Source organism: Rhagoletis pomonella, unplaced genomic scaffold, assembly GCF_013731165.1.
Source record: "Rhagoletis pomonella isolate Grant_MI unplaced genomic scaffold, Rhpom_1.0 Rhpom_scaffold_00011, whole genome shotgun sequence".
Classification (NCBI taxonomy): Eukaryota; Metazoa; Arthropoda; class Insecta; order Diptera; family Tephritidae; genus Rhagoletis; species Rhagoletis pomonella.
In genome coordinates, this window is record NW_023458565.1 from 3,415,401 (window position 1) to 3,442,426 (window position 27,026).

The 27,026-nt window shown below is 34.5% G+C and overlaps 3 protein-coding genes across 3 annotated transcripts in view; 2 read left to right on the forward strand and 1 right to left on the reverse strand.

Moving 5' to 3' along the window:
• The window catches only part of LOC118747292 (integral membrane protein GPR155-like), a 346,226-nt gene that overhangs the window by 13,777 nt on the left and 305,423 nt on the right, over window positions 1-27,026 (forward strand). The window lies entirely within an intron of this gene.
• On the forward strand, window positions 3,120-16,923 carry LOC118747293 (zinc finger protein on ecdysone puffs; the record flags this gene model as incomplete). The annotated part of the gene is given in 4 exon segments (XM_036481296.1): window positions 3,120-3,286; window positions 4,883-5,225; window positions 9,865-10,082; window positions 14,787-16,923. Coding segments are annotated over 3 exon segments (2,001 nt in total). The 3' UTR covers window positions 16,261-16,923.
• Window positions 22,751-25,586, reverse strand: LOC118746983 (the record flags this gene model as incomplete). Its single annotated transcript, XM_036480977.1, has 3 exons — window positions 22,751-23,969; window positions 24,067-24,356; window positions 25,358-25,586. Coding segments are annotated over 3 exons (768 nt in total), but the record flags the coding sequence as incomplete, so codon positions are not given.

Consider the following 27,026-nt stretch of genomic DNA (forward strand, 5'->3'; position numbering starts at 1 on the left):
CTGATTAACCAACTTGCTCGAGTAATCGAATAATCGCACAGCCCTAAAAATTCATATAAAACGACGGACGAGAAATGGAAAAGAAATTTTCTTATACCAAAATTTCTTAAATCAGTTTGCAGCTCTCAAGAAAAAAATGCTCGTATATCGATGGCTGAGTGGAAGATCGACCTATCTCGGCAGCCAGTTCGAAAACGCTCTATCTCAAAAAACTTTTCAAGAACGCCCTATTTCAGAACTCGTTTCAAAAACGCCCTATCTCAACTTTCGATTCAAAAACGCCCTATATCAGCATATTTTCAATACATTTTGAAGTGAGATAGGGCGTTTTTGAACCGAATTTTGAGATGAGGTGTTTTTCAATTAAATTCTGAAGTAGGGCGTTCTTGAAAATTTTTTTGAGATAGAGCGTTTTCGAACTGGCTGCCGAGATAGGTCGATCTTCCACTCAGCCATCGATATTTATTTCCTCATAGAAATTTACAGCAAAAGCAAAGCGCTTTTTCAGGCAACAGAAATTATAATAAATATTTCTTATAATTTCCTGGAGAGCTGGATTCTTAGCTTTAAGATACAGTTTGTATTTGAGGTTATTAGCTTTAGGGGGGGGTTTGAACCCCAAAACCCACCCCTTGTGTGCGCTAATGCTTGAATGCAATAAAAATACATATGTAAGTACATATAACGAGTAGTTAAGTATAGATGTGTGTTTTTCAATCCGTTTGTGAAAGATGTTTGCTGTATTTCGATAAATTAAAAAAAAAAATTAAAGTGCAAGAGATTATACAATAAGGAATATGTATGTATGTATGTACATATGTTAATGATTAAATGTGGCTATATTTCGGGGTCATTCTTATGTACAAACATTAACATAAGCATACGCATGTATATACATATGTACATATGTAGATACATATTCATGATTTCACAGACTTACATATATATGTACATATGTATACGTGTACATCCATACACATAAAAAATATTAAAAAAATGGCTTTCATAAATACGAAAAAAATTTTTTTCTCGAGAAGATGCAAAAAAAAGACAAAATTATGTACGAACATTTTCAAGAAAATAATCTAAGCAAACTCAACAAAGAATTGAATTGTAATTTTGCTGTTAATAAAAAATAAACTTCAACTAGGAGCAACTTGTTGTCGTTTTAATCTAATTAAGCAGAAGTAAATATAGACTTACATATCGTCGTTTAAAGAGCAAAACCGCGTATGAACAAAATGCAAAACCGCGTATTTGAGGTTGCATAATTTTTTTTTTTAGAGTGTAAAAACACTCATATTTAAAAATGGTTCTCTTTTTTATAAAGCAATTGCATTGAGCCAAGAGCTTGTGTGAGCAAATCTAATTTTTGGCAAAAAAAATGTCAGTTACGCGGTTTCGCAGAACGGCGATATTGGCAAATGTATTTTCAGAACAGTTTGAATTGTTATTTTCTACATATGTATGTAAGCACGGTTGTCACTTTGGTACAATTGTACCAAATATAGGCCATTATTCTTCGTTTGGGCCTTTGGCCCTTTTTTGTTAGTTTATACAAAATTTAGGAAAATCCGACAAATTTTCATCGAAATTTAAACATTTTGATCTGAATCTTTATAACATTTTTGGGTATGCAGTTTCGTAGCCCATACTAGTTTAGTCTAATGAAGTGCAAGTTTCAACCGCCTTAAAAATCGCGTTGATTTTTGTTTGGAGGCTGCTTTTGCAGTGTTTTTTTTTTTTATATATAACAAGTGCAATTTACAAAAACTGGCGTTGATTTTTCGAAATTTTGTTGCTTACGGTCTAACGCATTTAATTTCATAAGGAATTTATGCTTATATGGAAAAAAGTACAAAAATTCTCAAAAATCAACGGGCTTTTAAGCCTTTGATGCTTGCCTTTGCCTAAGCTAATATTGTATGGGCTATAAACTGCATACCCAAAAATGTTCTAAAATTCAGATTAAAAATTGCGCTTTTGATGAAAATTTGTCGAATTTTCCTAAATTTTGTATAAAGTTTGGAACTGCTTATTTGGTTTCGGTAAAAGCATGAACGGTATTTTTATAGAAAAATAACAAAAATAAATAAAAAATTTCGAAAAGCGTTACGATTATCAAAAAATAAACACGCGGTCACTTGTTTGAGTCATTGTATATATTTTTGTTGGACGGCAAAAATGGTAGATACATTTTGTTTTATTTTGGACCTTTTTACTTGTATATTATGGTTTGATGAAGTGGCAACCGTGTATGAAAGTATAGACTGAATTTAATTCCTCAATTCTTTTTAGATTAAAATCTAATTTTCAAAGAAAATCGAATCACATCGAACGACGATATGAATTGCTTTTTACTTTCCAGGGCGACATCAAGCGGGCAATAGTTGCACGTTGAAAATAGTAGGTATGGCAGCGTCAATGTATTCGTGCCACCGTATTTAGTTTTAAAAGTAACGAGTAGCTCTCTATCGCGTTGACGTTTCGCAAAAATCCGGCATGCGCAAATTGTATATGGGCTCTGTCACACGGTCAGTAATTATCACGATATTTGGATCGCGATCTATATTGATGGATTGATGGATAGCGCACGAATGCTACATGTTCAATATTTATTGCGCCAGTATTTGCATAATTTTTGTGCTGAACGCTTATTATGAATTTACAGATAAAGCATTCCACAATTATTTGAAAATTTCAAATGTTAATTAAATTTTTTTTCAATTTGTTTTGAAAGGTTTTAAGCAACGAGAACGAAGGCATAGCGAACACGTTTTCGATGTTCGTATTATGAGAGTACAAGATGTACTGACATTGTACTTTATTGACAATATTGCGATCCGCGATCCAGATTTAAAAATTTTTGGAAATTTTGCGATATGGATCACGATCCATCAATACTGCATGGTACACCGTCAATAAAAAGCGTGATACTTGGATCACGTCAATAAATACTGACCGTGTGACAGTGCCCTAAGGGAGATTTCCCACCACGGGAAGACGGCCGATAAATTTTGATTATTAATTAAATCGATTAGTCTGGCAACTCCAGTAGTTTACTCGCTCGTTTCTTTTCTGTCATCTTTCATCTTTTCCATTTGCCGTCGTTCGTTCATTCGTTCTTCGTTCGTTGCTGGTGTAGTACGTGTAGATTGTGGGCGCGGTATTGTTCATATAGAAAAATCACACCGTCGCCATCTTTAATTTTTTTCACTTGAGAAAAGTGTAAAAATTACAATTGTATCATAAAATATTACTGTGAAAGTAGAATCTTCGACAGAAGGTAAGTAAAATCATCAAATTTAGCATGATTTTTAATTTTATTTAATTTATTACCTGGCTTGGGTTCTTAGTATAGATACACATTTCTATATGTGTACATATATGTTCTTGTGTAATTATTGATTTTTCCTCGATACATAAGTTGAAATATATGCACTAATTTTATCGGCGTTGTCTAGAATTGTTACATAAAGAAATTATAAATTTTACATGCGGGAAAAAATTGTGGCCTGCACATGGCGATAAAAGTATGTACAGTCTGCATTACCTTAAAATTTCAACTTCGTTGAGTGGCGAGTTTAAACGAGGATTTTTATACTATATACTTTTCTGTAGAAACACTAAAGTTCCATTGTTTTCATTGCAAATTCAAGCCAAGAGGTACTTTAGGAGCTGGTTTCTCCAATTCAACTTAGTTTAGCCATGATTTAGACTTGGTTCATTTTCACCATCTAGGCTAAGCCAAAACTTAGCATACGTTTTAATCAGCTTATTCTTGACGTAAGTGCAAAAATTTGCTAAACTAAGTTAGTTGAGTTGGAGAAACTAGCCCTAGAAGAAATTTGTCAGAAAAGTGAAAAATGAGGCGCCATCTTGTTTTGCCATTCGCATTTTGTCTTTGCTCGTCCCTCGATTTTCAATCGTTTCGAATTGTGTGTGTATACATTTTTACTTGTTTAACGAGTTCGTGCTTAAATTCTATCAAATCTGTTATTGGCGTGAGTCAGCCGGTAGGTTTGGCGATGTATATTTGTAAGTTTCTAGAAAAAACATGCATTCGCGGAACTTCCTTTTGCATACCGGCCGGTCTTTGTATTTAAATACATTTTATAAAACTATCACCACTTTGTATGTATGTCAACTATTTAAAACGTGATGAATTGAAAATGAGGTTATTCACACCTTTTTAGTTAAAAGCTTTTTTTTTTTTTTATCTGTTTTGCCTTTGTTTTCTTCCATCGCCGAACGAATATTCGATCATCAGCAACATTCAACGGGCGAACGAGTTTTTCTTCGTTCGCAGGCTTTTGTTGGTATAACATTTTGCCGTTCTGCTGTGGACTTGTTCGCGCAGAAACTTGATGTACACACAAAAATCTGGAAATTTTCTATAAGTTCACGTGTTGTAAATTTGTCAAATTAATTAAAATCATGCATTTTAGTCGCTTTCTACTAACATATTTTGAATACCTTTTCAAAATTTACCTTTTTAAATTATACCTTAAACAATTATTCAACTTTTACTGCACGTATTTTATGGTATATGTCTGCTATTCTCTTTGTTTTTCAGATAATTTGCAAAGATTGAATTAAGATAGTCCTCTGAATCTTAAAATAATAAAGTACATACTCGCTTTTCCGCCTATATTAGTTGATTTTGTGTGTGTGTGCTTTATTGATTAGTCTGTCAACTTTTGGCCTTCTAAATTAAAAATTTTGTAAACCCAAATGTCTCCAAGGTATGAAGTAGTTGTTTATGCAGCACACGCAGTGTTCCACATTTTAGTTTATGTATAACGCCTATTTAACAATATAAATATGTTTTAACTAAATGATCTCATTAACTAATTTAATTTTTTTATTATCTTTTAAATAGTGTTAAGCAAGTAAATTATAGCAATAATAAGAAAATGGCATTCCGTGGCAACCAAAACCGCAACCGAAACTTCGGCGGTAACAACTATGGTGGGGGCCCAATGGGTGCAAACCGCATGGGAAACATGAACATGTCGCCTTGGGATACACCAAATGCCGGAGGTAATTTTGGTGGTGGCAATATGCGCCAAGGCGGCGGTGGCCAAGGCATGAACGCTCAGGCCATTAATTTGGCTAATAATCTCTTAAACAATTTGTTCAGAAACCAAAATCCACCTTCCTTGTTGGATCTGCCACGCGGCGGTGGAGGCGGTATGGGCAATCGCAATCAACGCGGCGGACCGGTATGTATATGATTTTTTATGTATTTATATTACAATTTAAGTTTCAAGTTATCCTTTTACAATTTTTAGTTTTTTTTACGTCGATGCAGTCTGCAACTGGTTAACAGTAAAAGCAGTATTGCTTGTAAATTTATGTCGTATGCGTGATAAAAGCTGATACTTTTGGAAATTTCAATAGGTTCGTTGGTAAAGTCAGAATTGAACCCAAGCATTGTTGTAATTGTGACTGCTTAAAAATTCGTCAAATAGTTGTGCAAGTGCTGCCGGAGTGGCAGTCCTTGACTAAGTATATGATTCGAGAAATTTAAAAATATCTTCGCATATGCATAATTTATGCATTCAATTAGTTGTTTTGCCAGTTCAAAACGAATAATGCCGGATCACATTTCAAGCTTTGTTTTGCTCTGTATGAAAGTTGGTTTTCACTCCAATTTCTTGGCATTTCTATTCATATATGTATGTACATAGGTGAAAACACGACTGATTCACATTTCGGCCATGCAGTCCATCTATTTATGTTCAATATTCGCCAAGCTAAGTAGTTCACTTCGAATCTTTTTCACCCTATCATATGCCGTATTCCCCGGTGAAATAACTGCCACTCGCAGAGATGATACCGCAAAACAATTGATAAAATTTCACAAATTACAAAAAATACTCTAATGTACGTTCTAAAGTGTTTACTGAAATTTTATAGCATTGACAGTTTTTATCCCAACTTCGATATTTCTATGTGAAATGTCCTTCACCCGAAATCGTTCCATATTCATGATAAAGCGAACCATTTCGGGTCAATACAAATTTTCGCCGCTTAAATTTTTCACAATATCCTTTGGACTGGTATAAAACTGTCGATATACATATGTCGTTTAAAGTACAAAACCCCCTATCGTCATTCTGCAAAACCGCGTAACTGACATTGGCTGCCAAAAATTGGATTTGCTCACACAAGCTCTTGGCTCAATCCTTATGCATTCGTCCTGAAATATACTAGCCAGAAATGCGATTGCTTTATAAAAAAGAGATCCATTTTGAAATATGAGTGTTTTTACACTCTAGAAGATAATTTCTACAATGTCACATACGCGGTTTTGCATTTCGCTGATACGCGGTTTTGCATTTTGTTGATGCGCGGTTTTGCACTTTAAACGACGATATGTTAAAAGTCGGTTTTTTATGCCCAATTCAGCTAAAAATGCACAAACCTACAAATCTACAAAGTACAAAGATACATAAGCGTTGCTGTACCGTAAAAAAAAAAATTAAATCTTCGTGGAAATTATCACAACCCACCCGACCAACGGCACGAGAATATATCTGTTTTAGAAATTTTGCTAACACTTTCGCGTACACAACTATCGAGAACTGGTTCCGAAAAATTATCGTAAAACTACTACCTGTCCTTCAGTTTGTGGCAGCAGAGTTCTCGGTCTCGTCCTACGTTTTCAAAAGTTTGTGTGAAGTGTTTTTGATAGTGAAATCGCATCTCAGTCGGAAGTTATTTCGATCCGTCTCGCTATCGAGAAATCGATGAAAACGACAATGTTGTTGTTGTTGTAGCAGCATACAAATTCCCCAAAGACTTTTTGGGGAGTGTTGCTCGAGTGACAGTCCTTGGCCAGATATAAATCTGGGTCGTTCCGGTTGCGTAGACTGTCGTGGGAACGATGAAAACGGCAATATTTACGATCCGTTCGATTATCGGGAAAGTAACGAAAACGTTAGGAGATTGTTTCAATTTACCCATCATGAATGCATCGAGAGAGAAGAATATATTTTAAAATAGTCACGAAGGAAAAAAAGAGATATCAAAACTAATTTGAACTTCCTATGGTTGGAATACTTTTTAAATCAGTAAAAGTTCCCTTCACTTAAAATTTACATATTTCGTTATCTGTCCGTTTTTCCCTACTATCATTTTATCACCAAAAACCCATAAAATTTGGGAACTCTACGAAATGATGCTTGGTGTGATGTTTCCACATTGTGAAGTAAGCCAGTAAGGCTTTGGACCATATTCTCGATTAATTCATTCCGCCAATATGAACATTGAACAAATTTGCTGGAAATACTCGAAACTTTTTTTGAGGGTCTGTTGGAAGCAAACTTCAGTTCGCAATACGCCAGATTGTTCCTCCTATTTTGTTTAAAGAATTTACATTACTTTTTTCTAAAATAATTGTTGAAGCAATTTGTTGCCACATCTTTTAGACTGTTTAAGTTAAAACAAGCTAGTTATGCGAAGTTTGCGTTTGATAAATGATTCGAATAGTAAATTCATAGAATTTTCTTAATACCAAACATGAACGCTTTCTTATACATATGTATATATATTTTTGGGTTCCAGTATTAAAGGTAAAACTGAAAGACGTTTATTAAAATCCACGCTACCAACTTTAATCACGCATACGGTATGAATTGATATTTTTTTATGCTTGAAATATATACAACATCTTTCATTATGAAATTTAATTATGGAACTTGTAAAACAAACAAAAAAAAAACGTGAAACAAAAAGTAACCTTTATTCTAAATCATAATATGTAACCTTGTTAGTATGTATATATATATTTTCTTCCTTTTCAAAATGCGAAACTAAAATTGAACTATTGTAAAAGGATTGTGCATTGGAGGCTTTCAAGTAAAAGGCATTTGTCCATTTATAATGCTAAATTTTTATATTATGAGAGAGGAGACCAAATTACTTTATAATAAAGTGCACAATTTTTTTCAAACAGTACCACTAATTATTTCTTATGTTATTTCAATGTAACGCATACATATGTCTAAAGTAAAAAGAAATCACACTTAGCTCTAATACAAAAATTGTACGTAATACAATGCGAAATGCAAAGCCAAATACTTTTAGCAGTTTTAGTTTCTCCAATTTTTGTAACTATAAGCTACTGTCAAACAGCGTATTTCTAATCGAACAATTATTTCATAAAATGTATATTTTATAATTTTAAGAGTTAACAAACAAAACACTTTGTTGTACTATATGCGCTGGAAAATTCCAAGTTTCTAATTAGCAATTGTTTACTTTCTTTTATTCTCTTCTCCGTATATATACAAAAACAAAACCCTAAATCGCACTGAACTGAACCTCTAATTTGTTCAAATGTTCCATCTGCTGCGAATCGATTGTGATCCAAAAATGTTGCAACTTCAAAAACAAATGCGGTTATTGTTGACGTTTTGATAATGCGTATGCTGTTGTTATTGATGTTTTGGCATTGCTTGCGTTTTAAATGCGTTATCGCGCATGTGTCCAATTGGTTTTCGAATCCCCTGAAAAAACACATTTAATTCCTTCCCTAAAAAAAAAAAAATAAATAATCTAATCGAAAACCTTGCATTGCACATGAACGCAAATGCTGCGACCAAACAACCATACACTCATGCATTTACGCAATTCAAATTCATGCCGCATAACTGCCGCCAATCATGCATAAATACTGTTCGAATGTAAATGTTGCAACCGATGTCTCTTCAACATGATGGTGCCCATCACAACTGTCGATCGATCGATGATTATCTGCCTACTCTACTGCTTACAACTGCGACTTACACTGGTCTGGTGCTTCTTCAACGATTCTTTATTGCAATCCAAATATGCTGGTGATTTAAAACAAACCAAACAAAAACAAAACCCGAATGATTTATTTCAAAAACAAAACCATTTTAAAAATTCTTAACAAATGAAAAAAATAACGAAAACATTAATCTGCAAATGAACTATGCATCAATAACGAACTATGAATTGAACCGCGTTTTCCAACCAACTTTTGCTGCTCTGCTCGCATGTGTATTTCTTACAAAACAAACAAAACGATATGGGTATTTCATAAAAATTTTTCATATATGAAATGAAAACTTTTCAACAACGACTATATTTGACCGCTTGCATTATATCCATTAAATACACATTATAAAAATATATGTTGTATCGTCATACACACTAACGCATTAACGCCTTTTCGGCTGCTTTGTGCACATGTGTGTTGACGCAATTGCTGCTGCCCGCCATACAACCAATCGTCCACTTCAAATGCTCATTTAATGTTGATTGCCAATTTTGCCAACGAACTGACACATCTTATAAATACATATTTATAACAATTATGAAAAAATTCATTAAACAAACAAAAAAAAATGTTCTGATGTTACTTGTGTTCTATGAATATTCAAATGTTGTTACCATTTATTTTAAATATTTACATGCAATATTGTAACAAACAAAAAATTAAAAAAAAAATATATGTATAAACAACTCTTGAACGAAAAATATCTACAAACAAAATATGTGAATATGCACTTTGCTGCTACTGATCACATGAAATGATAAATGATTTGTGCTTCGAAAATACCGTACAATGAACTTGTGTTCGCAATATGAAACTACTGTGAAATGTATTTGTAAAAATGTTTGCAAATTGTGTGCGTTTCCATCTCACGCTACATTTATATGCAACTGAAAATATGAACCAAATTTTTCACATAAAATTGTTTCTATCCAAATATGGGAAACAAAAATGATTCATGCATGTTTTATATAAAAAAATGTGTGCACATTTATTTCATATTCAATTTATCCATTATAAAATTTACAAAAATTGCATAACATTGTAAAATAAAGATGGTCAATCGTGGTCCTCCTGGCAATCGCATTAATAATCGCCGTGTTCAAGGAGGTTTTCAAAACCGTGGCGCCGCTGGTCCTAAATCAGCTCCAAAACAAGGCGCTGGCGGAATTCGCAAGCAGAATGCTTTCGATCGTGCTAAGAAACTTTTGGCTAAAAACGCCAACAATAACAAAAAGAAGGATACCGCTTCTGGCGATAAGAAAACTGAGAGGTAAGCGTTTTTGACAAAAACAATTTCAACAAGTTTTACTACAATTTCAATTTCGAACCAATACAAAAAACAGCCTACATCATTTTAAGACAACTCTTAATGCAAAAATATAAATGGGGGAATCCTCTATAACCCAATTTACATTTACTATTTAAGCATTGCCACTTTCTATCCCATTTATTTATTATTAGCTAAGCGCGAGTGGGTTTACAAGAAAGAATTTTCTCCTAAAACGAAGTCAATGTGCACTATTGCACATTCGTTTCGAAATACGATACGATACGACACACGGAGGACAGTGGTTGAATGATGATAAAAAGTCTGTAGGTGGGAATGTGGGTTTTGGGAAATGTGTGGGATGAATAATCATGAAATTTACTGCGATTTATTGCTTTTTTGTTTGTATTACATTTATATATCTACTATCTTTTATTGCCCATTTCAGCGGACATATTTAATTTTTAATTTGATTTTGCTTTATTTAATTATTTGTACGTCAAAGTTTTTTAATTTATTTATTTTTTATTACCCGACGCGCATTTTCCACCTATACTACTAGCTATCATCGAAGTATTTTATTACAGGGCATCTTTAAGCCAAATATATAGCACCTGTTCACTGATTTATGGCCAAATGGAAAATGTTTTTAACTTAAAACAATTTTTTTTTAAGGATTTACATTGTGATTATTATTATCGCCTTTTAAGTTAATTCAAAAACCGGCTTGTGTAAATTGTCATTCACCTGATCGTTTTCACCAAAACTGGTCGCGAGTCAACTTTTTAGCCACTTAACTTTTTCTTAATGCAACTTTGAGTTTGCTCACATTCTACATCGCCATTTTGATAGTATAAATCAAGTGCGACCTTTGCCCATATTTTGATAATTTTACGAATTTAGTCATTGATTAATTAAAGAAAAAAATCAATTTCAGGTTTTCAATTGTTAAAATTGTTATTTCGCGCCCAGTATCATTACCAATCTAACCACTTCGTGTTCAACAAAAATCGCCTGGTATAAAGAGAGCCGGCGAGTCGGACTAGGAATTTTTTCGCAGTTTTATTATTCGAATAATTAATTTTGCCGAAGGCTGCCCTTAGCGGCCTATGCGATCACCCAATTTCGTTGCCTCCCTGAACAACTTTTATTTATTTTAAACGTCACTACAGCAAAAAAAGAAGTTCCCCCTGTATCGAGCGATCTATTTTCATTCCCAAGCGCCTCAGTCGCTGCTAAATGATAAGCATAATAATTATCTTTAACGATTTCATACAAACAAAAGTCCATTGTCATTGTTCGGTAGCGCTCACCTTTCTCTGTAATGAATCTTTCTATTTAGTGAATAGGTAAAAAAAGTATAGTTTAAAAACTAAAAACTCGCTTTTATAATTTCCATTCGTACTGTCATCAGGTATGTAACTTGAGAATGGAAATCGCTGCATCTTTTAGGCGCATCAATATTACATAGTTACATCATCCCAAGCTAATAAAAGCGAGGTAAAAAGTCGTTCATGTACACTGTTATCGTAAATACGATCATCGTATTCCAAACATTATTCTTATAGAACTTGGGAGAATATTCAATATTTTGGAAGACATTTTTTTCAGTATTTCCATTAGATGTTCAATCTCATATCGATTATTTTAGCTAACCTCAAATAGAAAACTAATTTTCCGTCATAATACGAATGACACTAAAAATAACCAAGGTTTTAAAGTGCTCAATTTATTGAACGTTTAGCTCGAAATTTTTATGGATCGTGATCCAAATCGCAAAATAATATAAATATAAATATTTGATTTGAATTGAAAGCACTGACAAAATCTATTTCGAATACGTTCTAAGAAATGATCTGAAACTTTTAACTTTGACTTTATCCATCCCCAAAGCTTTTTTATTTTAAAGGGAATTCTTGAAAAATATTTATTCAGAAGAGTGTGTCGGTCATAATTCGAAGAACAGGAGCTGTATATTTTTATATGCAAACAATGCAAAGCATAAAAATTAAATCGGGCATGAAGTGATATTTCCACATTTATTCAAAAAAGGGCGATTTGCAAATAATATGCAATTATTTCATTTAATCCAGTAAATAATTGCCGTCTTGAAATAAAGGTCCCGAGAGACGAAAAAAAAAAATAAAAATCCCATATAATTATTATGAGAAGACGTAAAGCATTTTCGTCTTGAAATAAACATCCCGAGAGACGAAAAAAAATAAAAGTCCCATATAATTATGAGATCACGAAAATAATTTACATTTTAAAATAATCGTCCCGCGCGACGAAAACAACTTTTCCAGTGTTCAGTAATAATTTTAGAGCAATATTTAATTTTATTTCTTATAATCGTTATGGTCTCTGATTTAATCTGTCTAATGGTCATAATTTTCATTGAAGAATTGGATAGGAAAGAAACATCACTTCATGTCTTATTTTATAATACGTTTTTAGAAGAAATGTATGTACATACGTATCGCACCCTGAATCAAAAACATACTAATAAAATTTTTAAAAATGTATTTTGTCCCATAAAATTGTTTGCCGACTATACAGTGAACCAAATAAAAACTGCGACGCGACATTTTAGCAAGTTTCGGCTATTTTTCTTTAGTTTATTTAATGTTTAATATTCTTGAAAATTATGAAAATTCTGCAAAGTTTGACCAATATTTTTTGCTTTGTAGCCCATGAAAATTTAGTGGAGCAAAAGGCACGCAGATGCTTATTAAGAAATTAAAAAAAAAAATTTATTTATTTATTTATTCAATCAAATGGAATACAAATCCTTACTGACTAAAGCAAAGGAGCATAAATAATACCTAAAGTAATTTAGCAGGACACAACGTACTGTTCCAAATGAGAGAGATAGATCATATACCGAAAGCTCATTTAACTCAAAGAGGCGAGAATTTCACATAGTTGGATTTCGGAAATCCCAAATAAAATAATGAAACACGACGCAAGTTATGAGACGGAACATTTAAAGATAACTTCTCCAAAAGCGTAGAGCAATGGACAGTGCCTTCCACTATTTTAGCCACAAAAGAGGCAGCGAGGAATGAACGCCTACTATTTAACGAATTTATGCCAAGGAGTTGACAACGAGATACAATAAAAGCAAGGCAAATTTGAAAAATTTGCATCCTTTCAATCCGGTTTGTGTAGGCGGACTGATGGGTCGCCAAATGAAGGACGCATATTCTAACCTAGATCATACCAAAGTAACATACAGAAGCTTCAAGGTATAGGGATCCCTAAATGACCTACTATTACGCTGAACAAAAGCGAGCATAGCATAAGCTTTGGAATTAACGTGATTAATATGAGTTGAGAAAGTTGCATTTTCAGTCAAAGTATACTCCTAATTGTTTAACCTCAACGACCGATCTATGATCATAACAGCCAATATTATACTTGGATTGAACAGGAAGAAGCTTTCTGGTGAAAGTAGAATAATGAGCCCTTACTAAAGTTCAGAGATAAACAATTAAGAGAGCACCATGAGTGTAGGCTATAGGTCAAACTTTGCAGAGTTTTTATAGTTTTTGCGCAAAGTCGGAAATTTGGATTTATATCATCCTGTTTGCTAAGTAATCAGCTAATCAGCTATGCTTTTATACAAAAATAATAAACTGAATAAACTAAAGAACAATAGCCAACACTTGCTAAAATGTCACGTCTCAGTTTTTATTTGGTTCACTATGTATATCTAACGCCTGTTATAAATCTTAATAAAAATACTATTGGACTATTTCTGTGTACATTCGGGTTTTTAGAGTTGTGACTGTTTTTAATTTAGGTTGCGATATGATGTATAAAGGTATGTTGGGAGTGTGTTAAAGCAACCAAATAGATTACAAACTTTTAATGTAAAACCATGGGTTAGCGAGTGAATTTTATAAAACTCTACGCACTAGAGCTCCGCTTCGTATGTATAGTAAAATGGCAATTATACTGGATTGACGAATAGCACATTGTAGCATTGTAGCACTATTTTGCTGCCATTGGTATACTTATTTACCGTACAAAATCATACTTTTGCACTTTTCACGAGCTTTTATCAAATACATACATATTTCAATAAAATTTTTTCGAAAATCATAGGTTTTACGATATCTTATTTCCTTCTTTCTTTTCTAAATGCTTATAGTTTCTAAAAATAGTATGTTAAATATAAATTTCGGATTAAATAAAAGAGATGATAATGACCTCGAAAATAGTAGCCCCCAACAGCTCTAATATACAAACTTATGTATATACTCAGATATATAAAAAAAAAATCTATTCCTTTCAATCGCATCTCTTTATGCTTCCATACTTTAATAATCGCTTATTCAAATTTACAACAGCCGATTTTACCTACGTCTTGGTTGCCTTCATTTTTGATGTTTGTTGCATCAGAAACGACCTTAGAGAAATAGTAAGAGTAAAGCATTTAAAAAGAAAATTGAGAAGATATTCAACATTTTATTGAGCTTGAGGCCATTTTTAGTGGAAATTTTGTCAAAAAAATATTCTTTTAATGCCCTTAAAAGCTTAACACACTCCTAGAATTAAATCATATTTCATTCGCGTTTCCCCTATTTCATATATTATTTTATGCCATTAATTTTTGCATAAATGAAACAGTAAATAAGATTTTCAAACTTAAAACTAATACGTTTCCTTTTTCATCTCAATCTCGGAATTCTCAATAAGCAGCAAGGAGTCACCCTATGCCAGCGTTCCCAACGACATGTTCTATTGCCACCTGTGTAAGAAGCATATGTGGGACGCCAACTCTTTTGAGAATCACATCAAGGGCCGTACTCATTTGATGATGCGCGAGGGCATTGAAGAGAGCTATCGCCTAAAGGCAAATATGATTCGTCAGGAGGCCAAGATCGCCGAGCAACTGAAATCGATTGAATTGGATCGTTTGAAGCGCATGGGCAAGACCAAGCAGCGTCAATTGGAATACTGTACTATGTGCGATCTTAACTTCCATGGCCATATTTCGGCTCATCGCAAGTCGGAGGGCCATTTAAGCTTGAAAAAATTCCTTCATCCAAAGTGTATTGAATGCAACAAGGAATTTGCTACTCGCATTGATTACGACACCCATTTGTTGTCGGCTGATCACTTGCAGAAGGCCGCTGAAAAGAATACCAAGGTGGGCGAGCGCAAACGTAATACTCTGACCATTCATACAGAAGAGGAGGAATCGAAGGACTTGCGCCCACCACAGAAGAGGAGGAAGAAGCCTGCTGCCAAGAAGGCTGAAGGCGAAACTGAAGTAAAAAAAGAGGGTGAAGAAGCCGCCGACGGTGACGAGGCTGAGGGAGAGGAGGCTGAAAAGAAAGAAGGTGAAGAGGGCGCTGATGAAACCAAAGAGGGGGACGAATTGAATGAAACTCAAGAAGAGGAAGAAGTCGCTTTGCCAGTTGATCCCGAGGATTGTATTGTGGATTTCGCTGACGGTGATGAGATCCCAACTGAAGTTGACAACCGTCTGCCCAAATACAACTGGACACGTCCAGTGGGTTCCGGTCTCATCACCAAATTGGAGTGCTTCGAATGCTCTCTTTGCGGTAAATTCTTTGATACAGAGAAGACAGTTGAGGTGCACTCGCGCACCGTCACTCACCACCGCAACTTCTTGAAATTCATCAATGAGAAGTCTAGCGATACTAAGATTGCTCAGAAGCGCGCAGCTGCTGCTCTAGAGGAGAGTGAGCGCAAGAAGCGTAAGTTGGAAGAGGCTGAGGCTGCAGCAACCACTGAAGTTAAGACTGAAAATGGTGAAGCTGCTGAGGGTGGTGAGGGTGAGCTGTATGATCCATCGGAGGCCACTGGCGACGATGAGGATGTTGAGATGAACGATAATGCCGAAGGTGGCGAAGGAGAGGGTGCTGACGCTGAAGAGGAAGGTGCTGGTGACGAAGAAATGGAAGCACAAGAGAACGAAGCTGAGGCTGAGGCCGAAGCCGAACCTGAGCCAGAACCCGAGCCAGAGCCAGTCAAGGAACAACCAAAACCCGAGCCCGTTAAAACACCTGCTAAAGCCGCTCCAGCAACACCAGCACCATCAACCCCCGCAGCTGACAACTCGCCCGCCAAAAAGGCAACTCCAGCTCGCGCAACGCCAAAGGCAACACCGCGCGGCCGTGGACGTGGACGCTACAATCGCTACTAAGCAAATAGTTTGTGTGTGTAGTAGACATGACGAAATTTAGATTCGTCAACATTGAGACATCTTTTAAACTTCGTCAACAACAAAAATGTAGAGCATAAATTATTACTAGAGCAAAATAAATGATTTCCACTATTTAAGTTTAGTTGTAATACTTTCCAACAATAATACATGAAAACGTACATATGTTTTGCAACTTGACAAGATCAAATAAATTGAAAACATAATGCAAGTATACATACATTATTATACATTATTCAATATTAACAATCTTATTACTTTGATTGCAACTTCTATTAACAATATAGAAATATTTACTTGAAAACTTGAGAAAAAAAATATGTATTTGCAAACTTCCAGCAAATTGTTCGAAACAAAGCAAATGAAAAAAAATGAGACCCAAAAAAGCCAGTAATTCAGTCGAAAGGCTACTTAAAACAATTTCATTGTCAAAATGTAAGGAGTGTGACGCACATGCAAGCCTTTTTGCAAATCGCGTGAATGAGTATTTAAATAATTGTCTTGTGTGAGGTGATTTGAATCACAAGCAGAAAGCGTATATAATTCGGTGTACACTGGATTTTTGCTGTATTATGCATTATACAATGTAAAAGCATATTTTAAGAGGTAAATAAAAAAAAACCTTTAGATGTACGAAATATAAAAGTCGATCGTTTTTACTTTATTTGATTGGTATATGAATAGATATTGGGTCCGGCACAAAACCGAAATCGGCGGTGAAATATGTACATGCGTACCTACCTAGGAATTGTGTGTATCCAAGTGTACAATAGATAATTTAAGGGCGGTATTATCACTTGCGAAGCGAATGAATTTGGCGAAGCGAAGGGATTGGCGGACGCAACTTAAATATGCATTAAGAGTATTCTTTTTTACCAGCTTGTGAAAGTTCTTTGTATCGCGAACACTTTTAATGCCTTCTCTGCCCTTTAAATCGCTTCACCAAACCGTTCGCTTCGCCAAAATCATTCGTTTCGCAAGTGATAATACCGCCCTAAAAAATATTGGCAATAGATTCACTTTCATAGATGAGATTTAAGTACTTACATATCGTCGCCATCAAATCAAAAGGCGGCCCTATTTGATACTTTCCAGAAATACATTTTTTTTTTACATATTCCGTTAGTTTTCTCAGATTCAACCCTTTACCAAAATTCAAAGCTGTCAGGCATGTTCTGAAAATCTGTTGGTGGTGTCGTTTCCAGGACAGTCGTTTTACATAATCGGAACAACCCAGGGGGGTTACTCTGTAATGCGATGCGAAAACAAATGATTCGCATTCGCGCAAACACATCGTAAGTAATACACAGGAGTGTTTGCCTGTCGCATCGCATTTCTCTGTCGTATCGTATGGTTGTGGGTGTGAGGATCGCGTCCGTGTTTTCGAATAGCCCCAGAAATTGCTTGCTGAGCTCCATAGCCAGGAGCATAGATGTCTCATAATGCAGGCGGTGTTCAGGTGACATCAGAAGGGCTTCCGTCGCTGTGCAACATTCTGGCAAGTTTGGAGCTTCGTATACTGACTCCAACCAGTCACCGGTGACCAAATATGTAGGTGCAGCATAATTCAGAACCGGCCGAGCAATTGCCTTATTTGTTGCCAACAGCACCTCTGCCCTAAGGACTGCCGGCGCACAGTTCGTAATTTGGGCGATTTAGGGGAAAGACAAAGGCCACAAATTCGACACAAAGAAATTGTTTTATAGGCCCCTATTATGATTTGCATTCGATTTTCGACTGTGGTCGAAAGTGCTGAGCGAACGAATTTGCATTTGGTATTATGGCACTCATTCGATGAAGAATAGCGCTATTGTGAATTTCGCTCGTTTAGGTTGTTCACAATAGTATATTTTTCACCGCTGAGAAGCTTTGTTTACAAATCGAGCAAACTAAATAGTGTGCTTATACATATTTATGTAAATTTGTTCTAATTAAAATGAAGTAAAAAAGAAAGCAAGTTTATAAAAACGTGGTAAAATGAGTACCTACAACGAGTTCTGGTTCAACGATTCGTCAGAGGATGAGAGCTTAGTAAACTGGCCAGGAGTAGCAAATGTTTAAGAGAGTTTAAGTTTATTAGTCTTTCGAATATATTTTGATATAAAATATATTTAAGAAATTTGTCTACAGATTCATTAAAAAGTTCCCACCATCTAAAGAGGCGTTTGTGAGCCAAATCTATTTAAAATATTTTAAAACTATCAACAGCGCTACGATTTTGTTCTCAGAGATCGTGCCAACAGAGTATTGGGATTTTCTTTCACAAGTAAAACCAGCCTTTCGAGCTTGTGTTTAGTATTCAAGATGTTAGAACTGCATGAAATTAATAAAAATTGTTTAAAATTAATGTCTAGCCGCCAAAATGTAAGAAAACATACAAAATCATACACTTTTCACAATTTTCTAACACTTCGCTACACCATCGAAAGCAAAATTCTGTTCGACAGAAAATTCGATACTCAAAGAAAATTTCGACACGCTTGCATAGCTCATAATACGAATTCCACTTTCGATCTTCGATCTTCGATAGCCAGCGAAGATCGAAAATCGAATGCAGCTCATAATAAGGGCCATAGATTTTCTTTTATATCAGACATTACATAATTGTACATTATCATGTCTGAACTTTTTTAACAACTTCCATATTTCGATTCTCCTTCCCTTGACTCGCTTCAATTACGCACGGTGTAGCGTGCGACTGGGGGCGGTGTTGCGGCTCTGTACTTTGTTACAATTGCGTTTGAAAGCGCGGAGAGGAACTCTGCTGAAAAAAAAAATTGTATTCGCAATCGGAATGGGAATGCAATTGCAAAAAGAGTCGAGAATTTTAAAAATTCTATAAAAATGTTTTGATATGATACCGTGGGTACCAGCTGACAGGGAAACTTGTATATTCCTGGAAATTTGCGTTCGTGCAGAAATTTGCAAGTTTCTCAACATGAAAGAGAATTTGAGGGAATTTTTTCTTAATCTCCGATATTTATTCTGTAAAGAAATTAATACGAACCATTTTTTTAAATGGTGCAAACTTATTTTAAAAAACGTTGTATATTTTCATTTTCGATGTAGAGATCAACACAAAATGGTGAGTTCATTTACATATTTATATATTTTCTGCACTCAAAGATATAATAATAATGTCAAAAAAATACTAAAATTAAATGTTAAGAAATGCGTAATCTCAGTTTGCGTTATTTACCAGAAATTCATTTGCGTTTAAAAATTGTCATTTATTTAGAATGCATTTATATCTTACAAGCTAACAAATGTCGTGTGGGGCTACCCAAGCACATACAATTGGGGTATTCACAACGGTGTCGCATTTTCGTATGTCTTAAGCTTTAAAAGGTCAAATAAATGTTTAAAAAAGTTTAAGACAATCACCCGTTTTTTTATAGAGTGAAAATTCATAATATAACTTTAATGGTATCTAGCGAATCATCTAAATATATTTTTAGCCGTTTAAAGTTTACGACCAGTGTTTACCAAAACTAAAAAAAAAATTACCAAACTCAGAAAAAAGTACCAAATTGAAAAAATGCGGAATTACCGAATTCATTCTAAAAAGTAAAAAAAAAATACCAGAACGATAACGCTGTTTACGACATTTACGACACCGTTGTGAATACCCCCAATATAAATATATAAATATATGTACATACATACATATATCAGTATTTTTCATGTACATTAGACTAGGTTTATTACTTACTACTTTGAGCGAAGTTTGGGGTCTTACAAATCTTAGTCCTAAAGTCCTAAGAGCCAAAAGTGAAATTTCTTCCCAGTGTTGACATTGATAATGGATATTGTTGTCACTCATATGCCATAGCTGGGAAGCAAGTAATGCTTCTTGTTGTTGATAGTTTGTGCCCGGCAAATACAAAAAAAAAGCTCCCATCGATTCCAAATTTGCTTGAGTACTTACATACAGTATCGGTCATATCTATAGCACGCCATTTCAAAGTTATATTGTGTGCAACTTATGTTTATTTATTTATTTTTCAGAATTATCAATTAAAATACAGTTCTTTCTCTAACAAACCCCATATAAACCCAAGTTTAACAATTTGTAGAAAACTTCAAAAAAGTGCAACAAATTTTCACCTAAATTTCAAACTTTTTTCTCGGAAGTGTTTGAATTTTTCTGAATACACAGTTTTATAGCCCAATCAATTTTAGTCTGATAATGTGCAAGTTTCAAGTGACTAAAAGATACCGTTAATTTTTTGTGAATTTTTTTCGCCAAAGGTGTTGTGGTTTTCATCCATATACAAATAAATTGAGTTTATCCATTATATGAAAGCCAATGCGACAAAAAAAAATCTAAAAAATTAACGGTAATCGTAGCCACTTGAAATTTGCACATTATCAGACTAAAATTGCAGTGGCTAAAAAACTGTGTACTCAAAAAAATTCTAACACTTCCGAGAAAAAAGTTTGAAACTTAGGTGAAAATTTGTGGCCATTTTTTGAAGTTTTCTACAAATTGTTAAACTTGGGTTTATATGGGGTTTGTTAGAGAAAGAACTGTATTTTAATTGAAAATTCTTAAAAATAAGTAAATAAGCATATGTGGCACACAATATCACTTTGAAATGGCGTGCTATAGATATGACCGATACTGTACATACTTACCAACCTGAGTTGCCAGCATGCCAGGGCGCACAGTGGGGCGAGCAAAAGTAGTAATCGTGTTACGAATTTGATGAAATTTCGTATATGCGCTATTTTGCACTTAGGAATGAAGAAATGTGCAAAATGGAAAAGGTCGACGCGCTGGCACGCTCACAGCTCCTGTGGGCCGAAATGGTAAATTTTATCCGATTTTGATGAAATTCAGAGTATATGCTGATTTTAAACATAAAAGCATAAAGGTTTATATTAAATATCTCCCCCCAATTCTAGAAAAATAGGCACAAATTTAAAACAAATATATATTTTTTTTATGAAATTCGGTGTTCACTGCTCGTTTACGCCAAAATTTTTCAATTTGGAAGAAAACTATTTTGCCTCCACGTAATAAATTTTATAAATTTTGAGGAAAATTAACAGATGCATTTATTTTATTTCTAATGAAGTTCCTTTTTCTTCCATTTCATGATGAAAAATGAAAACATTTACAATACGTGCATACCAAATTAAGTGCATGATATCCCAGTAGATAATTTCAGGAGTTAAAAGCCCTTCCGAAAGGCCTTCCTGAGAATCAAGAGGCTTTCCACTCAACATTCCTTTATTTTTTGTATGGAGTGGCACAAATTGAAGGCCTTCCTCTTTCGCTACCCATAGAAGGCCTTCACGAAGGGCTTTTATAGGACGTGCTTCAGAAGGCCTTTTGGAGGAGATCTTTTAAAGTTGCTTCTTTAATTTATAAAATGCATACATATTTGAAGTATTTGCTTTAGGTTTATATCAAGTGTGTGTTATTGCAACTTAAAATGTTTATTTAATAATATTAAGTTATGCATTCGCGTAAATTGTAAATGGATAAGCCCTTCTAGAAGGCATGCAAGGAAGTACTTTTTCCTTCTTGGGTAGGCCTCTTAGAATGGCTTCACTTAAGAAGGCCTACCTAAATTATCTTCTGGGATGTAATGCAATTTTCCAATTCTACCTATATACATTTTATATAACAAAAGCTGTGCTTAGTTAAGCAAGCAGGACGTTTGCCATCGAAATAGGATCTTGTCCAGAGAAGCGTACACTTTTGGCTCAATGCTGAATCTGATTAACAGATTCGCGAGTCATTAATGACTACACTCTCTTCCATTTCCATTCATATTATTTATGTATTTTATGTACATATCAGAGTCTTTTCCTTCAGCACTACAATAAAAACCAATTCTCCAGGAGGTCTATAACAAGTAGTTTGTAAGCAAAAAACATATCGCTAGCTTAGAGTGAAAAGTTGCTAAGTCCAATTGTTACGAAAACTCATATTTTGATATAGGAAGCTAGAGAAATTGAATACGCATCGTTTCGAAAATTATAAAGGTACTTGTTTATTTTTTCCTCTTCATAAGCAATAAAAGGAAAATTTGGTAAGTCCAAAAGAAGCACCACAAATCCGATAAGGCCAAAATAATACGACATCTTTTAATAAATATCGAATCGTTCTGATTCTTATGGAGTTTTGCTTTGCTTTAAACGCGCAAAATGTTTGTTTCAAAGTCTTGCGAAATAGTTAAAGAAAATGGCTATAGGAAGATTTTTCCCTCTCCTGTAAAATTTTTAAAATAGGACTTAGCAACTTTTCTTTCTAAGCTAGCGATATAACCTTTTTTGAAGTCGGTTAAAATGAAGAATAGAAGCTGCACTTGCAGCTCCTCGCAGCTGGAACTATTTCAGATATGACACGCATATTTAATGTTTACTTGTCCTAAGTATAATTTAGTTCGCTTCCTAGGTCCTTTTTAATCGACTTCAAAAAAAGGCGGAGGCTATCAATTCGTCGGAATCTTTTTTATATACATATATGTACATATATTTAAATTACTTGCCACAAAATAAATTTTTTGTTTTACAAAAAAAGGTTTTTTTGCATTGTATTCACTTTTTTAAGCTCGGCCCATGACTGCAAATAGAAAATAGATATTAGAATTAAGTACGTCGGCATTATCTTAGAAGGATATTTGGTACTCAAAAATATCTTTTCAACAATAACTCGAGGCATAAAAAAAAAATAGTAAGAAATTTCAATTTGGCTATTTTTTTGGTCACCCTAAACTCTGCCCAAAGTAAGCAAACCAGTCTAATGTAATGTACATATGTAAATGTTTGTTATTTAGGTAGAGTTGAATGGATTTTCGCAAATGTGTAACACTTTTTCTTATATACAATTTATGAATTATATCCATACATGCATATGCAAATTACAAAAATATCATTAAGTACAACTTTAATACAATAATTTAATTTGTCATTAAACACTAAACCTTCCACCAACCATCAGTGGAAACGTGCTTAAATCAAACATAAGTACATACTTAAACCTTACCGTAACGCTTACGAACTAAATATTCGACATTTCCCCAACATATACATACACTATATCTATGTATGTATGTATGTATGTATACATATTTATATGATAATCAGCATTTTCTTCTAATCTACTAGAAGAAATACTTACATATGTATTCAGCATACTCTCTACAGGTTTAGTGTTAAAATGCAAATCAGTTAACTTAGTTTTCTTTTTTCCAAAATACACTGAAAACTTTCATACATACATACATACATATTTTTGAATTTTGATCCTTCGGAATGCTTTTCGTTTCGTCCATATTGGAGGACTATAATCAAAAAAAACGTAAGTATTTCACAAAAGTGATAATAAACTATTTTGTATGTATGTAAGTATAGTACCGGTTAAATTCGTTTCTCTACAAATACGTAATGCGTATACGCCCCGTCGACTGGGCGCTTCGCACCGACTCTCAGTTCAGCGCACAGTCCGTTGTATTTTGTTCCACGGTGGTGCGTAGCCGACTTTGGTCGCTTTGCGTGCGTCGCAGCTCGCAGCGACAGCGCTTGATGCAGCCCAATATGTAGGAGTGTTTGGTGCGACTAAGTACATAAATATATGGGTCGGAGGTGAAATGCAGTGCCATTAAAACATCGGCCAAAATGAAGAATGGATGCGCCTTGGGTACACGATTCGGTAAAATCGCCATGGGGATGGCAATCTACAGTTAGAAATAGAGAGAAATAATTTCAAATTAAATTCGTTTATTGAGGTCAAAGGTTGTTTATTAAATTGAACACGCCACGCATTTCACTCACCATTTGCGGCATCCAACAGATCACGAATGAAATACTGAGGAAAGCCATTAACTTGGCGAATTTAATCTCATCAGGGGATGCGTCTGCTGACATTGTGACACTATTGCTGTGGTGGTGATACAATGACGAGCCGCTGTTTGGTTCGCCTTCGATGCGATGGATGCTGCCCTTCTCCCGATTCACCAGATCGTAGTGCATGTGCCGTTTGGTCGTGCGGGTGCGTCCGATGAAGCAAAGTACGCGCGTCACAAATAAATTACAAGCAACAATTACGACGCACAAAAGTGTGCCTGCAAAAACAAAAAATAATAAAAAAATGTTGTAAAAAAATAAAACAAAAGCGAAGGGTGAGTTGAGAAGTATAAAGACGACGATGGAGTCGATGTCCCACCGCCTGACTATGGCGAGGTACGAATAGCTGCTGGAGCTAACGGCCTGATAATTAATTTGTCTTTGTATTCTTACATAAATGTATGTATGTAATGGTAAATGTAATACAAGTAAGTATGCACGTAAAAGTATTTAAGTTACTGTTAGATTCAACCATTTTTATTGAAAACAACAACAATTTACACAAAGGTAGAAGTTATAGCTGCTATTTCGGAGATCACCACATCTCCTCATCAGACTTCTTCAACCGGCGTCACTGGGATATGTCACTCGGATAAGAGATGGGCACGGGACACACATTTCAACTCCGATCCCTCGCATTCCGAAATTAAATTTTTAAGTCCCGAGCCCGCCTATCCCGTCATTTTTCAGAATTGTACCGCCGGTCGCGTGGGTCCTGAAATCTGAAAAGTTATTTCATAAAGAAGTTTTCAGGGAAGATTTTCTGAATTTGCGGAGTTTACGGGTTTTATCGGTAGTGTCGGGAAAGGATTTTAATCCCGTCCCGCCCGCAAAATTTTTAAAGACCTGCCCGATGTCACCCATCCCGGCCATTTTGTAATCAGCACCGTGAGTCCCAATATCGCGCGCCCATCTCTACCTCGTATTACAAAGTCAAGTGGTCTACCCTCTGAGCTAAGTTCGCCACGTAAACTGTGTTTCTTTTTCCACTTTTCATGAGATAACAATTTTGTTGTGGTTTTTTTTTTGTTGGTTTTTGTTAATACTTCTATTTTTAGAATGTTCAACTTTTAGGTGTGCTCGTCCTTAGGTTATTTGTTGTTGTTATTTACGGCCTTTAAACAATTATATTCAAAAATGTTTATTGAGCTTGAGGCCGTTTTTGTTTGATATAAAACAAATAAGCATAGCTAAAAGTAATAAATCAGTAAAAACTCACCGAAAAGCATAAACAACACCGAGTAAGTTTTATTCAAGAAACCTTCTGCATCACGATAACGCAAACATTTCGGATTTTCTGGATCACTCTCATCGATGTAGGCGCCAAAACCAATAAACGGCAAAAACGTTATAATGACTGCGATGAGCACCAACGAATTTATGGTCTTTCGTACAAGCTCGTAAGTGATGTGCTGTGTAGGTAGGTGGTGGGTTTTGTGTGGAAAAAATTACATTCGAGGTTAGTTGTATGGACAAACATACATAAGCATTGGTTATGAAAAATATTAGCTAACTAAAATGTACTCAGTATATAAGTATGTATGTATGTGCATATGCACTTTAAATGAAATGAACTTTAGATGAGGTAAATATGCAAGTTATGTAAATGAAATAATACAATTTGTTATATATATATATATGGGGTACTCCACCGTCACGGGTGGAACATTTGTATAGTAAAAATGTACTTTCTTTTTAAATTTATTTATAAAGTACTCAACAATTCTACATTTTGATAAATCTATACCTAATTCACTATTATATGAGTTATTACCAAATACGAAAAAAATTCCAACTTACTTTTATATGGGAAAAATCTGATTTATTTTTTCTGTCACGGGTGGGACAAAAAAAGGACCTGCTTTTTGGAGCAGACATATTTTACGGTAACTCTGCAAATTTATTTCACTTTTCTGTGTGAACTTGATGTTTTTAAATAAAAAAAAATGTTCCTTTATTATAAAAAATCCGAAATTCCTCTGTCAAGGGTGGGACAACGTTTGTCGCGGATGGGACACGCACGAACTTTTATATGAAAATGAGGTTTTAGTGTGCTCTATATTGAAGATTCTTTATTAAAAAAATATAAGAAGCCAAGTGGGGGTTCAATTCACGCACGTTTTTTCTTAGGATAGTGCATTTTATATGGAAGAAAGTGGCTAGCACCGTCAGCCAAAAATGTTATTAAAAAAAAAATTTCCTAGCGGCTTGAAATTTTCACTTCTACTAACTTAAATTTAATGGGCTATAAAACTGCATACCTAGAATTTTTTTAAAAATTTTAAATAAAAAGTAATTGTTAAAGTTGGTTTAATTTTTATAAATTTTCTACGAGGTTTGAAACGTGGATTTATGTCATGCTGGTTATGTAATGTGCTAGACTTGTATTAAAAAAAAAACTATAATCATTAAATAAAAAAAGAAAAGACAAAAACGATCAAAATGTCACTTAACCCTTATCACTGCTTTGTATACGACCGTATACAGTTTTTGAATTTGAATTTGAATAAAAAAAACTAATTGTCGAAATTATCTGGGTTTTGGTAAAGTACATTTATTTTGTATGAAATACGTAAAATGAGCGTGAAGAGATTCCGGGCATGCGTGTTTCGTTCCCAGTAGAAATAGTTACAAACCGGTTCTTGTGAACACGCTCGTATCCAAAAAGATCTGATACTTCTAGTCAGATTTTTAAGAAAAATTCCAAGATGCAGTTATATAGCGCATTCAATTTTTGTATAACAAAGTGCAAGTTTGAAGTTGTTAGAAAATCGCGTTGATTTTTGACAATTTTTTTCACACAGGTTCTTCCATACAAAGTATGCTCGGCAATTACTTTTTGGCCCTTATTATGAGCTGCATTCGATTTTCGATCTTCGCTGGCTATC